Source organism: Typopeltis vanoorti, chromosome 10, assembly GCF_054136105.1.
Source record: "Typopeltis vanoorti isolate ZY-2024b chromosome 10, IOZ_Tvanoo_1.0, whole genome shotgun sequence".
NCBI classification, from domain to species: Eukaryota; Metazoa; Arthropoda; class Arachnida; order Uropygi; family Thelyphonidae; genus Typopeltis; species Typopeltis vanoorti.
In genome coordinates this window covers 50,439,926-50,453,548 of record NC_143558.1, presented here as the reverse complement: position 1 = coordinate 50,453,548, position 13,623 = coordinate 50,439,926, and the positions used below count along the sequence as shown (strand labels likewise).

At 36.5% G+C, this 13,623-nt stretch overlaps 2 protein-coding genes across 3 annotated transcripts in view; one reads left to right on the top strand and one right to left on the bottom strand.

The window, feature by feature from the left end:
- Positions 1–13,623, top strand: part of LOC150102410 (trans-L-3-hydroxyproline dehydratase-like) — a 106,880-nt gene that overhangs the window by 9,404 nt on the left and 83,853 nt on the right. The gene's annotated exons all lie outside the window — the stretch shown is intronic.
- Positions 1–13,623, bottom strand: part of LOC150102411 (uncharacterized) — a 415,154-nt gene that overhangs the window by 398,528 nt on the left and 3,003 nt on the right. Inside the window, exon 3 of the mRNA XM_090399571.1 lies at positions 8,691–8,771. Coding sequence (XP_090255697.1) covers positions 8,691–8,771 — 81 coding nt within the window. The remainder of the gene's footprint in view (positions 1–8,690; positions 8,772–13,623) is intronic.

Sequence of the window (13,623 nt, the reverse complement as noted above, 5' to 3'; positions counted from 1 at the left end):
GTAGTGAATATCGTATTGAGATATCAGTCGCGTCTCATTATTGAACTGCGTTATGTTCTGACTAATGATAGCTAGTTTAGAGTTTTTTAGGTCTTCTATGTACTCTGGACCAATGGTGGTCCCAAATAGGACTTTGGTTTCAGTTGCATTGAGGTTGATAATGTGACATTTCAGCAACTTCTTTGAACTGACGCTTATTGCTATTGAATTTAATACATGGCCGTCTTGTGAGTTTCAAAGTACCTGATGGTGGTATGAAATGCCAGGCGGTCGCCATTTTTCCACATTTTTATTATGTTCTTTCATGCGAATTGCTCCCGATTGTCTAGTCTAAGTGAACATATCTGCCTATTAAGTTCAACAGATCTGTTGGCAGTAACTAAAACGTGTTATTCTTATGTTTCTAAGGATATAAAATCGTTTACAGGTGTCAAAGTTCAATTTAATTTGCACAGAGGTGTGGTGTGCCCTGCTTACGAGAGAGAATTTCTAATATTAGCCTAGTATTGTCGGAAATGGACAACAGCATATATGGTTATCATTCACAATTGGCAGACGAATTGTGATTTATTATTGTGCTCAGATTTAACCTCACAATTTTATTTTATTATTTTTTTATTTTATTTTATTATTATTATTATTATTTTGAAGTTCATAAAGGACGTGGTGTGTGTGTACCAACGAAGCTGAATAAAGTCTCCGAACATGTGAATGACAGCCCTATGGTTTTATCTATGTTAGTTTGTGAAATATGTATCTATTTAGTAGAGGTAGTAACGTCACGGAAAAGATGCATATAAATTAGTTCTTTTGGCGTTACATGTCGATGTCGAGATATTCTCTGAATGGTTAAGTAAGCAAATCAGCGAATGAAAGCCATTCATGATAAGAACTTGATCAGTTCTTCGAAAATCTATAAAATTAAATGAAGCCTATCGGCTCTTTATTTAAGTTATAAAATTAACTGTTTATTTCGGCCAACCGATAACAGCTTCGAACTTGGCACCGAGATAAACCTGGCTTCCTATCTCGATAATGCATGTATATATTTTATTTTTATTGATTTATTATTTTCAAGATATGAAGTCAAGTTTATCTATTCAGTAGTGAGATGATTGGCTTCACGGTCAAAGTACGTAATATTGTAATGTACTTATAAAACTACATCTGGGGCTTCATGTTATTAGCGGTTTCAATATCCATCATCTAGATTATCAAGAACTGAATGACCTCTGTACAAGAATTAAAAACCTCTGTAAAAATGTAAAACCTCTGTAAAACGCCCTTACTGAATAAAAAAACTCAGGATCACTGCTCATCGGCCATATCGTGATTTCTTTGGAACCTAACACCGTGATATCGCTTTGATGTTTCCATTTTTTCTGTTCAGAAACTTTTATATCTTCCCTATAATAATTATAGGCTGTTTAAAAAAAAAAAAAAAAACGTTTAATTTTCTTGACCATAAAGCTCTGGAATGACTTTTAATGGGATTATATTGATCAAGTGCATATAATAAACAACTATGTTATACCAACTAGTTTCACCAACTAAGGCTGTCGGCATCTTCAGGGTACATAACTGATGTAAGGCACTAAAAAGTAAAAAACAGTTACAAACTGTATTCAACCGGTTCCAATTATATTAAACAAAGAACAGAGCGCGTAAAATACATGCATAGAGCGTGCATGAAAATTTATTGTACGCACTCTGCTCTTTGTTTAATATAATTGGAATCGGTTGATTATAGTTTGTAACTGTTTTTTTTTTTTTTTGCATTTTAGTGCCTTACCCTGAAAATGCCAACAGCCTTAGTTGGTGAAACTAGTTGGTAAAACATAGTTTATTATATGCACTTGATCAATGTAATCCCATTAAAAGTCATTCCAGGGCGTTATGGTCAAGAAAATTAAACGTTTTTAACATGAATAAAATCCATGGGGAAACCAAGAGAAAGGTACTCCTAATAAATTAAAGACTTAATTCTATATGTTAGTCAAGTAAATATTAATTTAATATCCAACGTTTTACTGACTGATATCTGTCAGCATTTTCAAAGGAATACACTGGTAAGCAATAGAAAGTAACAAAAACTAGGAAACTAACCGACAATTCTAAAAATTATAGAAAGTTATCACTGCGTGATACAATGATATAAAACGTTACACTTGCAACACGCGTATTATTTGTTGAGATATTTAATGATTTTCATGAAAGTTCATTTCTTTTTGGTTAAATGGTCTAATTAGAGTTTTCCATATATCTGGTAAGATTAGGCCTTGATTCTTATTTAAGTTACCTGTTGAACGGGCGACTGTAGCAGCTTCTTTAAATGTTCTGGAATGGTAGTTGTCTTCTCTGTAGGGCATATGACTCGTATCCCATTCAATATTATGGTTGGTAGAGGCAAAGTGTGAAGAAAGGCCTGATATATCCTGTCTGTTATTCCTTAGATAGCCTATGTGTTCTTTCTTTCTTGTATCAAAACTTCTAGATGTCTGTCCGATGTAATTAATACCGCAAGAACAAGGTATGCTATAAACTCTATAAACTATATAGTATTTGGCTATATAGTTTATAGAGTTTATGGCTATCTTTCGGTGATCTTATAAACTTTTGAATGGTCTCAATAGGTTTGAAGGTTACTCTAATATTATATGGTTTTAGAAGAAGAGCTAATTTTCTGGATATGGCACTAATAAATGGAATTGTTATAGAGCTGATGTATTGGTTTTCATCTCGTTGTCTTTGCGGTATGTCACTAAAGAGAATCTTGTTGATGATTCTTGTAGGGTAGCCATTTAGGGATAAATCTTTGGATATCTTCGTTAATTCTTCTTCTAGGTCGCCAGGGTCTGTGGTACATTGTATAGCTCTTTTTTTGAGCATATGGATAATGCTGAGTTTCTGAGATATCTGGTGAGATGAGTCGAAATGGAGGTGGCGTCCAGTGTTAGTAGGTTTTTCTATATACCGACAGGTTGATGCTATTGTCAGTTTGTTTCTTAATAAGGACGTCTAAGAATGGAAGTTTATTATCTTTTTCTAGTTCCAATGTGAACGTGATGGTGTTGTGGAAGCAATTAATTTTGTTTAGATAATTTATTCATTCTTCTTTTTTGTGATTCCAAATGATGAAGATGTCATCAACATACCTAAACCATGTGGTTGGTTTAGGTATGACGTCAAGAAAAAGGTCATAAAGGTACTCCATTTTGAACTCCTTAAATGTAAAAAGGCCAAACTATTAAATCATTTCGCTTTTTTGAAATAGATGTCGAGACAACATGATTATTCCAAAGTTTCTATTTTTAAAAGAACAATTCCATTCAAGATGAGCAAAACATTTATTTTAAAACATCCTTGGCACTTCTACGTGAACGGATACAGCATACCAGATTTCTTTTAAGCCGAATAGATTTAGAATGTTATCAGATTTATGACGATTCTCTAGTACTTTAGACCAAGATATATGGTCGCATTTGGACAGCATGGTCACTATTAGCTATGATAAAGCCTTTACAACAAGCAAACGAAACCAAATCAAAAAATTTAACGATCTTTATACAAAACGTTTTAAGTCAAATATTTGTAAATTTAGGGACACAAAAACACACGTGTTGAACGGATTATTTTATTAATTACTAATAAAATAAAACTTGACGTTTCGACCCTGTATCGAGGTCATCATCGGAAGAATACAAGTGCATACGGAACCAAGCTACATGCTCATGCCCTGTATACCGGTAAACTAAACCTGCGTAGTTAGTTAATCCTTTTCCCTAACCTGACCTCTAGTGATAAAAAAATAAAATAAATAAATAAAATGTAAAAAAAAAAAACAAAAAAGAATAAATAAATACAACTACAATAAACTGCTAACGTCCTCATGTATTAATATTCTTCTGAATAGTTCTGATTGTTATAATATGATTTCTTTCAGTTGCTGTTGAATTTACAAACCCTTCACCAGGTTGTCTTCATGTGGTGGGATTTTCTGTGGCTAGTTTAGGTTGTTCTACAGGTTGTAGATGGGTCCTCCACATTCTTGAAATGGTTATGCCATCATTTTTGTTGAGGTTTAGGTTGTGTTTGAGCATTTCACATGACTCTTAAATTTTCTCTCAAACCAGGTTTTGGTGCGGTGTAGGGACTTGGTATTTTTCCACTCAATTCTGTGGTATGTTTGGAGTGCGTGATCAGAAAGGGCGGTTTTACCAAAACGGAGGTATTTAATGTGTCGTTTGTGTTCGTCTTGTCTGATTGGGATAGTTCGCCCTGTTTTCCACTATGTATGGTATGTTGCATGTGCATTGTATTTTGTATACCCCTGGGTGGGCTAGGTGTGGAAGAGGATCTTTTAGAAGAACTGAGTAGATGTCTTAACTTATTTGGGGGTTTAAATGTGGTTTTAGTGTTGTATTTACGAAGTGTTCTGTCTATTTTTTCAGAAATGCCTCTAACATAAGGAATGGCAATAGCATTATTGAAATCTTTTTTGTTCTTACTGGTATCTTTATGGAGAATCTTATGAATAGTTTTTTGCTGTATCCATTTTTGATAAATGCTTGGTTGATGATCTTGTATTCCTGGTTTAGAGCCTGTACATTAGAACAAATAGTTAGGGCTCTGTATTTAAGGATGCTTACGACACCTAGTTTTTGTGTTGGATGGTGGTAAGAATTTTTGCGTATGTATTGGCCTGTGTGTGTGTGTGTGTGTGTGTGTGTGTGTGTGTGTGTGTGTGTGTGTGTGTGTGTGTGTGTGTGTGTGTGTGTGTGTGTGTGTAGTTTTGCGGTAAACTGAGGAGAGACACCCAGAGGGAAGACGTGTGACAAGTGTGTCTAGGAAAGAAAGAGAATTGTTTTTTTCACCATTTCAATGATGAATTGGATACGTTTGTGTTGTTTGTTTAGGTGGCTAAGGAAAGTATTTAGAGCTTCGCGGCCGTGGGGCCAAATGGCGAAATTATCGTCGACGTATTTGAGCCAAATTTTGGGCTTTAGACATGCTGTCTCTAGAGACAGCTGTCTCTAGAGACATGCTGTCTCTAGAGACAGCTAGTCTAAAGCCCAAAATTTGGCTCAAATACGTCGACGATAATTTCGCCATTTGGCCCCACGGCCGCGAAGCTCTAAATATTTTCCTTAGCCACCTAAACAAACAACACAAACGTATCCAATTCACCATTGAAATGGAAAAAAACAACTCTCTTCCTTTCCTAGACACACTTCTTCCCTCTGGCTGTCTCTCCTTCTCAGTTTACCGCAAACCTACACACACAGGCCAATACATACACAAAAATTCTTACCACCACCCAACACAAAAACTAGATGTCATAAGCACCCTTAAACAGAGCCCTAACTATTTGTTCTAATGTACAGGCTCTAAACCAGGAATACAAGATCATCAACCAAACATTTATCAAAAATGGATACAGCAAAAAAACTATTCATAAGATTCTCCATAAAGATACCAGTAAGAACAAAAAAGATTTCAATAATGCTATTGCCATTCCTTATGTTAGAGGCATTTCTGAAAAAATAGACAGAACACTTCGTAAATACAACACTAAAACCACATTTAAACCCCCAAATAAGTTAAGACACCTACTCAGTTCTTCTAAAAGATCCTCTTCCACACCTAGCCCACCCAGGGGTATACAAAATACAATGCACATGCAACATACCATACATAGGGGAAAACAAGACGAACACAAACGACACATTAAATACCTCCGTTTTGGTAAAACCGCCCTTTCTGACCACGCACTCCAAACATACCACAGAATTGATTGGAAAAATACCAAGTCCCTACACCGCACCAAAACCTGGTTTGAGAGAAAATTTAAGAGTCATGTGAAATGCTCAAACACAACCCAAACCTCAACAAAAATGATGGCATAACCATTTCAAGAATGTGGAGGACCCATCTACAACCTGTATAACAACCTAAACTAGCCATAGAAAAATCCCACTACAAGAAGACAAGCTGGTGAAGTGTTTGTAACATTCAACAGCAACTGAAAGAAATCATATTATAACAATCAGAACTATCCAGGAGAATATTAATACATGAGGACTTTAGCAGTTTATTGTAGTTGTATTTATTTATTATTTTATTTTTTTAAATTTTATTTATTTATTTTATTTTTTTATCACTAGAGGTCAGGTTAGGGAAAGGGATTAACTAACTACGTAGATTTAGTTTACCGGTATACAGGGCATGAGCATGTAGCTTGGTTCCGTATACACTTGTATTCTTCCGATGATGACCTCGATACAGGGGTCGAAACGTCAAGTTTTATTTTATTAGTAATTAATAAAATAATCTGTTCAACACGTGTGTTTTTGTGTCCCTAAATTTACAAATACGAGTGCTGATCACCGTATAACCTTTTGAAAGAAAATTTTAAGTCAAAACGTTCTCTACCAGACAGCAAAGTTATTTTTAATTTATCGGATCACGTATTAACAAAACAAGAGATCAGTATACTTAAAAAAGGTCTCGATTTTGCAATAACACCTGATATATGTCCCTGAAGTGGATATCATTTGTAATATAGAAAACGCAGTCTCGTCGTTATCGGAGCCCATAGCTAATGATATGAGATTAAAAAGTAGTATCATCCTGTCATCTTCCAGAGCTCTAAACAAACACATCACTACTCTGGAAAAAAGAGCATTGCATAGTTTGAAGAAAAAGAAAGACATTATCATATTGAAGGCAGATAAGGGAAATTCCATAGTGATTTTAAACACCGGTGATTACGAAGATAAGATTAACAGCTTACTATCGGATACATCAACCTACCGTGTCTTAGTTACAGATCCAACACTAAAGAATCACAATGACACTAACGATTTAATACATGGTTAACTAATCTATAGACTTAAAACGAAGATTGAAATCCATGCATCCACTAACACCAAGACTATACAGTGCTCCTAAGATACACAAAAATGGAATACCACTACGTCCGATTGTAGATGGGATCAATTCTCCCACTTATCTGTTATCTAAACACCTGGCAGGCCTCCTCAAACCACACATCCATAATTCGGATACTTATATACGAAATTCGCAACATTTCGTTGAGAAACTGAACAACATCTCTATCTCCAATACGGATCTACTCGCCAGGCTGGATGTTACATCTCTATTCACTAACATCCCTGTGAAGGAAGTCATCAACATTTTGGTAAGTTTGCTCCCACAAGACATTACTTCTCTGTTCTGTCATTGTTTAACATCAAACTTTTTCATATGGAATAAAACTATATATCAGCAATTGACTGACCTTGCAATGGGTAGTCCCCTCTCTCCATCTTGTGCTGCTCTTTATGGAGGATTTTGAAAGTAAAATCTTGTCTCAAACGGACCCTAAACCCACAGCATAGTGGAGATACGTGGACGATATCTTTATTGTTTGGAACCACACAAAAAAAGGACCTGTTTGATTTTCTTAACAAGATCAACTCTCTACACCACACAGTTCAAATTCACTCTAGAACTTGAAAAAGATCAACAATTATCATTTCTGGGCACTTTAATTAAAGTGCCCAGAAATTTAATTTAATTAATTAAGAAGCTTACGAATGGTGGTATCAACCTCTCAGTTTACCACAAACCTACCACATTTCTCAGAAACTTAGTATTGTACACATGCTGAAAAACTGTGCCTCTCTCCTCACAACAGATCAACAAGACCTCCAGGAAGAACTATCTCTGATATCTACCAACCTTATCATGAATGGTCCTCGAAGATTCGTCCACAAGATACTTTTCTCTGAACCCTGACAAAGACAACGAGATGATATACGTTATATTTCTATCATCATCATTCCTTACTTAGGGACATTTTGCAAGATTGCAAGACTCCTTAGACCACATAAAATAAGAGTGGCCTTTAAACCGACAGAAGCGATTAGGCAATTCTTAAGATCTCCAAAAGATAGCCATCCTTTCTCCAAATATGCTGGTGTTTACCACATACCCTGCTCGTGCGGCTTGAATTACATCGGCCAAACTTCAAGGAGTCTTGAAATTAGGCAAAAAGAACACATAGGTGACGTCAATAATAACAGAGAAGAAAAATCGGGGTTAGCTTTTCATTTCTCAAGAACGAACCATACATAGAGTGGGATAGAAACACAATTCCTTGCATGGAGGAGGACTTCTGCTCCTGAATTTTTAAAAAGGCCACAGCAGTTGTCCGCTGTATACAAAACCTTACCAGAAACCAAAGACTAATCTTGCCTGTGATCTGGAAGACCCTTATTAGATCTCTCAAATCACCAGAACTGAATTACAGTGCCAACTATAGAATGTTCCTAAATAACAACAAGTGATATCATGCACGCTCTATGCATGTATTGTACGCGCTCTGTTCTTTGTTTAATATAATTGGAACCGGTTGACTACAGTTTGTAACTGTTTTTTTACTTTTTAGTGCCTTACCGTGAAGATGCCAACAGCCTTAGTTGGTGAAAGTAGTTGGTATAGCATAGTTGTCTATTATGCATTTGATCAATATAATCCCATTAAATGTCATTCCATAATTATAGGCTGTCACTCAAGCAGAAATTTCTACTTATCGCTGATAACCAGGACCATTTTTTAAGCATGTGAAAAATGATTATATAACAAAAAATAGTTTTATATGCTTACTCGCACTTGATTCCTCATACCGTTTTCCCGAAATATTATCAAATCAACGTGTGGACCAGTAACACTGATAGATTCTCCTCTAGAAAAATTGGCAAGAAAAGCTAGAAGAAAAGGAGAAAAATAAACATGAAACAGTAAACATGAATATGCTATAATTAAAAATTATAAATCTTCGTTTTAATCCTATTTCCCAAGTAAACAAACAGACAAGTAAATCAAGTTTGCGCCTTCCTGTAGTGCAAGTCCAGGCAACTCGTGGTAAAGGTGGAATAAGCTTTGATTGCTATCCTTAGTATTTACCCTAAATGCAAAGCACATCCCCTTGCGGAGATGTATGATGCTATACATTAAAGGCAAGGGCCACTACTCAGACCGGTTTCAACCTTTATTGAGGTCTCATCAGTGGGAGCCAGGCTTAAGAAATGCCAAGGTTTAAGTAATAGAGAGCTTATAAATTTTACCTAAACAAGTTGTCACAAGTTGCTTTACCTTATTAATTAAAAATCTCAGGGTGAGAGATAGATGTAGAAAGTTTTTTACCTTGGGTATGTTATATATTAAAGATACCAAGCAATTTTAAATAAAACTTGATTTTAATCCTATTTCCCAAGTAAGCAAACGGACAAGTAAGTCAAGTTTGCGCCTGCACGTAGTGCAATCAGTGGTGTAACTAGATCTTTTCCCGCCCGGGGCGATCCCTGAGATTGCCGCCCCTTTCAATACACACCAAAAATAATACAAAAATTAAAAACGTATAGGGAAAGAAATTAAAACACTGCGTTTATTTTTGAAATAAAACTTTAATTTCAGCATTCTAAAATGTTATTTTTCTTGCTTTTCTGTTAGCAAAATCGTCGATGACATTGGTGAAGTCTATTTCATAATGTATTTAATTCTTAATCTATTTTATTTAGAAAAACTTCTCTCACAACTAGCAACACTTATAGCAATTGTGAGGAAAATTCGCAGTAGTATTACAATATTTGAAAATTAGTTCTCGAGACTGTATTTTATAATTAACTGCAAAAGTTCAAAAAGGTTCAACGTGTCGCCCGGGGCAGATCACCCACTCCGCTCCTCCCTAGCTACCCCTCTGAGTGCAATGCACTACGTGCGAAGTCGCCCTGACTTGCACTACGTGCATGCGCAAACTTGACTTACTTGTCTGTTTGCTTACTTGGGAAATAGGATTAAAACGAAGTTTTATTTAAAATTGCTTGGTATCTTTAATATATAACATACCCAAGGTATAAAAAAACTTTCTACACTTCAGTGTTTTTCATTCTGTTTCCTATTTTTAACAGACACCTGAAGAAGGCTGTCAAAAGCCGAAACTAGTAGTGTGTTATACCATTAAAACCTTACAATTATTCTCTGTTTCAGTCATTAAATTCTCTTTATATACAAATGTACCAAAGCAACCGAGGCAATGTTCCTCAACACACACACACACACACACACACACACACACATATATATATAAAGTCAAGTTTGCGCCTGCAAGTGTTGCAAGTCTAGCTGACCCTGCAGGTAGTGTAAGTCAAGGCAACTCATGATAAAGGTAGCATAAACTCTGATCACTATTCTTAATATTTACCCTTAATGCAAAGCACATCTCCTGGAGGAGGTGTATGATGCTATGTATTAAAGGCAAGCGGCCACTACCGAGACTGGCTTCGACCTTTATTGAGGTCTCGTCAGTGGGAGCCAGGCTAAGAAATACTAAGTTTTAAGTAATGCAGAGCTTATAAACCTGTTTTAGTAACTTGTTTTGGTAAAATATTTATAAACTCTGCATTACTTAAAACTTAGTATTTCTTAGCCTGGCTCTCACTGACGATACCAATAAAAGTCGAAACTGGTCTGAGTAGTGATCCCCCTTGCCTTTAATACATAGCATCATACATCTCCAGGAGATGTGCTTTGCATTAACACTTTCATTGGCAAGCTGAAAATTGGAATTTCGTGTTGGGGGGGGGGGCAATTTTTTTTATTTTTTTTATTTAGTTAGCGACGTCCACGCGATAACGCGTGACCGGCCGTTTGGTGAGAGCTTGCATCGCGCGATATCGCGTGATTGGCAATGAACGTGTTAATGGTAAATAGTAAGAATAGTGATCACAGCTTAATTCTACCTTTACCACGAGTTGCCTTCACTTGGACTACCTGCAGGGTCAGCTAGACTTGCAACGCTTGCAGGTGCAAACTTGACTGACTTGTCTGTTTGCTTACTTGGGAAATGGAGTAAAAAAAAACCAGGTTTATATTTAAAATAGCTTGGTGTCTTTAAAATTTATTATACCCAAGGTAAAAAAACTCTCTACATCTATCTCTCATCCTGAGATTTTTATTTAACAAGGTCAAAGCACCTTATGGTGACTTGTTTTGGTAAAATATTTATAAGCTCTGTATTACTTAAAACTTAGTATTTCTTAGCCTGGCTCCCACTGACGAGACCTCAATAAAGGTCGAAACCAGTCTGGGTAGTGGCCCCCTTGCCTTTAATACATAGCATCATACATCTCCTCTAGGAGATGTGCTTTGCCTTAAGGGTAAATATTAAGAATAGTGATCAGAGCTTAATCTACCTTTACCACGAGTTGCCTTGACTTGCACTGCGTGCAGGGTCAGCTAGACTTGCAGGCGCAAACTTGACTGACTTGTCTGTTTGCTTACTTGGGAAATTTAGTAAAAAACCAGGTTTATATTTAAAATAGCTTGGTATCTTTAACATAATAAGCATTTTATATATATATACATATAAAGAGAGGAGACGGGCGGCGATCTAAATTTTACATTTGCGATTTGCGCGCGGTTTCTTCATTCCACTCTCTTATGCCTCTCTCTCTTATGATGACTTGTAATGATGCATTTAATAATTATTTTATTCTTGACTGTCTTTGTTAATTCAAGTGACATTCCTGGCTGTAAAATTGAATGTGCGCTTCCTGGTTTTGCTCATTAATGGTCATGCAAAACAACCACAGCAAAAAAAGATTCATCATACAGTATCAAGAGATGAAGGTTAGATTATCGACAAATTTATGTAAACCTAACCCCTTAACATACAAAGACGTCTGTGACACGTCTTTTGTTTATTGCCCCAAAATTGATTTTGAATTTTGGTTTCACATATAAATACAACCGAATATAGACGCCAGACAATCTTGTGCCTATTTCCTTACAGCCGAGAAAAGTTGCCAACGGCGTGTATCGGCTATTTCGTTTGTGTTTGCACAAATTCATCATTATTTTTGAAATAATGATGAATTTGATCCAGCAAATCACTCTCGCCCAAAACATTGGCAGAAAACGACCGCTTTCTGATTTTTAATTGGTACATTAAGGGGTTAAGAGAGAATTACGTGGTTGTTATGGATGAAGGAAAGAATAAATAAATTTATGCATAATAATTATCTTATTTAGCATTATATGATAATGCAGTAAGGAAGCACGTTGAGTCAAGATGGTCGTTCAAAAACCGACATTAAATAACGAATTGCTAAGGCAACCGTGGCCCTACAAAAGTTAAAACCATTGTGGGGAGATAACAGAATAGCAATCGCAACCAGACTAAGACTAATTGACACCTTGGTGAATTTTGTCCTCTCGTATGGGTGTGAGGCTTGGACTTTATTATTATTATTCCTGACACCTCCAAGGAGTCCAAAGACTCATCGCGGGAGGATACCTACAACTGTCTCAACCACTACATCGAACTTCTACTACGAATCATCTCCATCAACGCCATCTATCGCTCACCACAACTAGTATTTTTTGTCTGTAAATTGCGTGTGTTCTGAAGGGTCGATTTGTCTGTATGCAGGATGAAAACCCCGAGTTTCCTGGAGAAAAAACCCTGCTACCTCCGTACGAGATCGGCTAACTCACCTTCGATTGAAATCGTCCAGATAAAGATTCCTCTCGTCGCGACGAGAATCGAACCTAGGCCTATTCCAATCGAAGGGCGCAATGTACCGTCGTTCTTCAAATGCGTTATGGAGGCGACTTTATTGAAGGAAGATGAGAGGTGACTCCTGTGTTTTGAAATGAAAACTTACAGAATACTTTTGAGCATCCCCTATACCCTCACGAAACCAATGAAAATGTCCGAAAACTGATTGATTCAATAGACGGGAGAAAAAGAGAAAATATTCTATCTGTCATCAGAAGAAGACATGAAATGGTTCGGACATGTGGAGAGGGCTAATGGCATTCCAAAGCAAACACTAGAAGGAATCGTCCCAGGAGCAAGGGTTAGGGGCCGATCTCGATTAAAATGGACTGATAACATAAAAAAAAATGGACAAATTCCTCCCTTTCTCAACTGACATCACGAACAAGAGACCGAGATCACTGGAGGAGGCTAACCTACCAGCCATGAATGATCCAACAGTCCATTTAGGACTACGGGAGAAGAAGATAATGCAGTATGAATATGAATGATTGGTGAGTTTATACTTTGCAATATTAAATCGGCGTTATTATCCTGGCAGAAGGCAGGTGATGATAAATAATTCACGAGTGACTAGTTAAGCATTTCTTGTAAATTAGAAATGAAACTGATGTACACATACCGGCCACTCAATTAAAAACTTTTATTTTACGTATAGGCATGCGATTGCCAGTACCGATCCTCTTCAATTCACTGTGCATTGTTCAGTGAGATATAAATCGAGAACTGCCTTCATTAAATGCTTCGGTTATTTGAGCTCACGGGAAGTTCTATTTGTCCGTACAAACCTTCTCAGATAATGGCGATCTCTTTCTGACAGGACCATAGTTACATCCCTTAGACAACGAGTCAGGTTATTTTTCTACTGATTAAATATTTGGGATATATCACCCTTTGAGAACCCAGTGTGCTGTTTCAAAATCATTTCTCCTCCCACAATAAGCCCTTTACCGAATTCCGACAGATCCTATGTTTTTCCTATTAGTGACCAGCAGCGA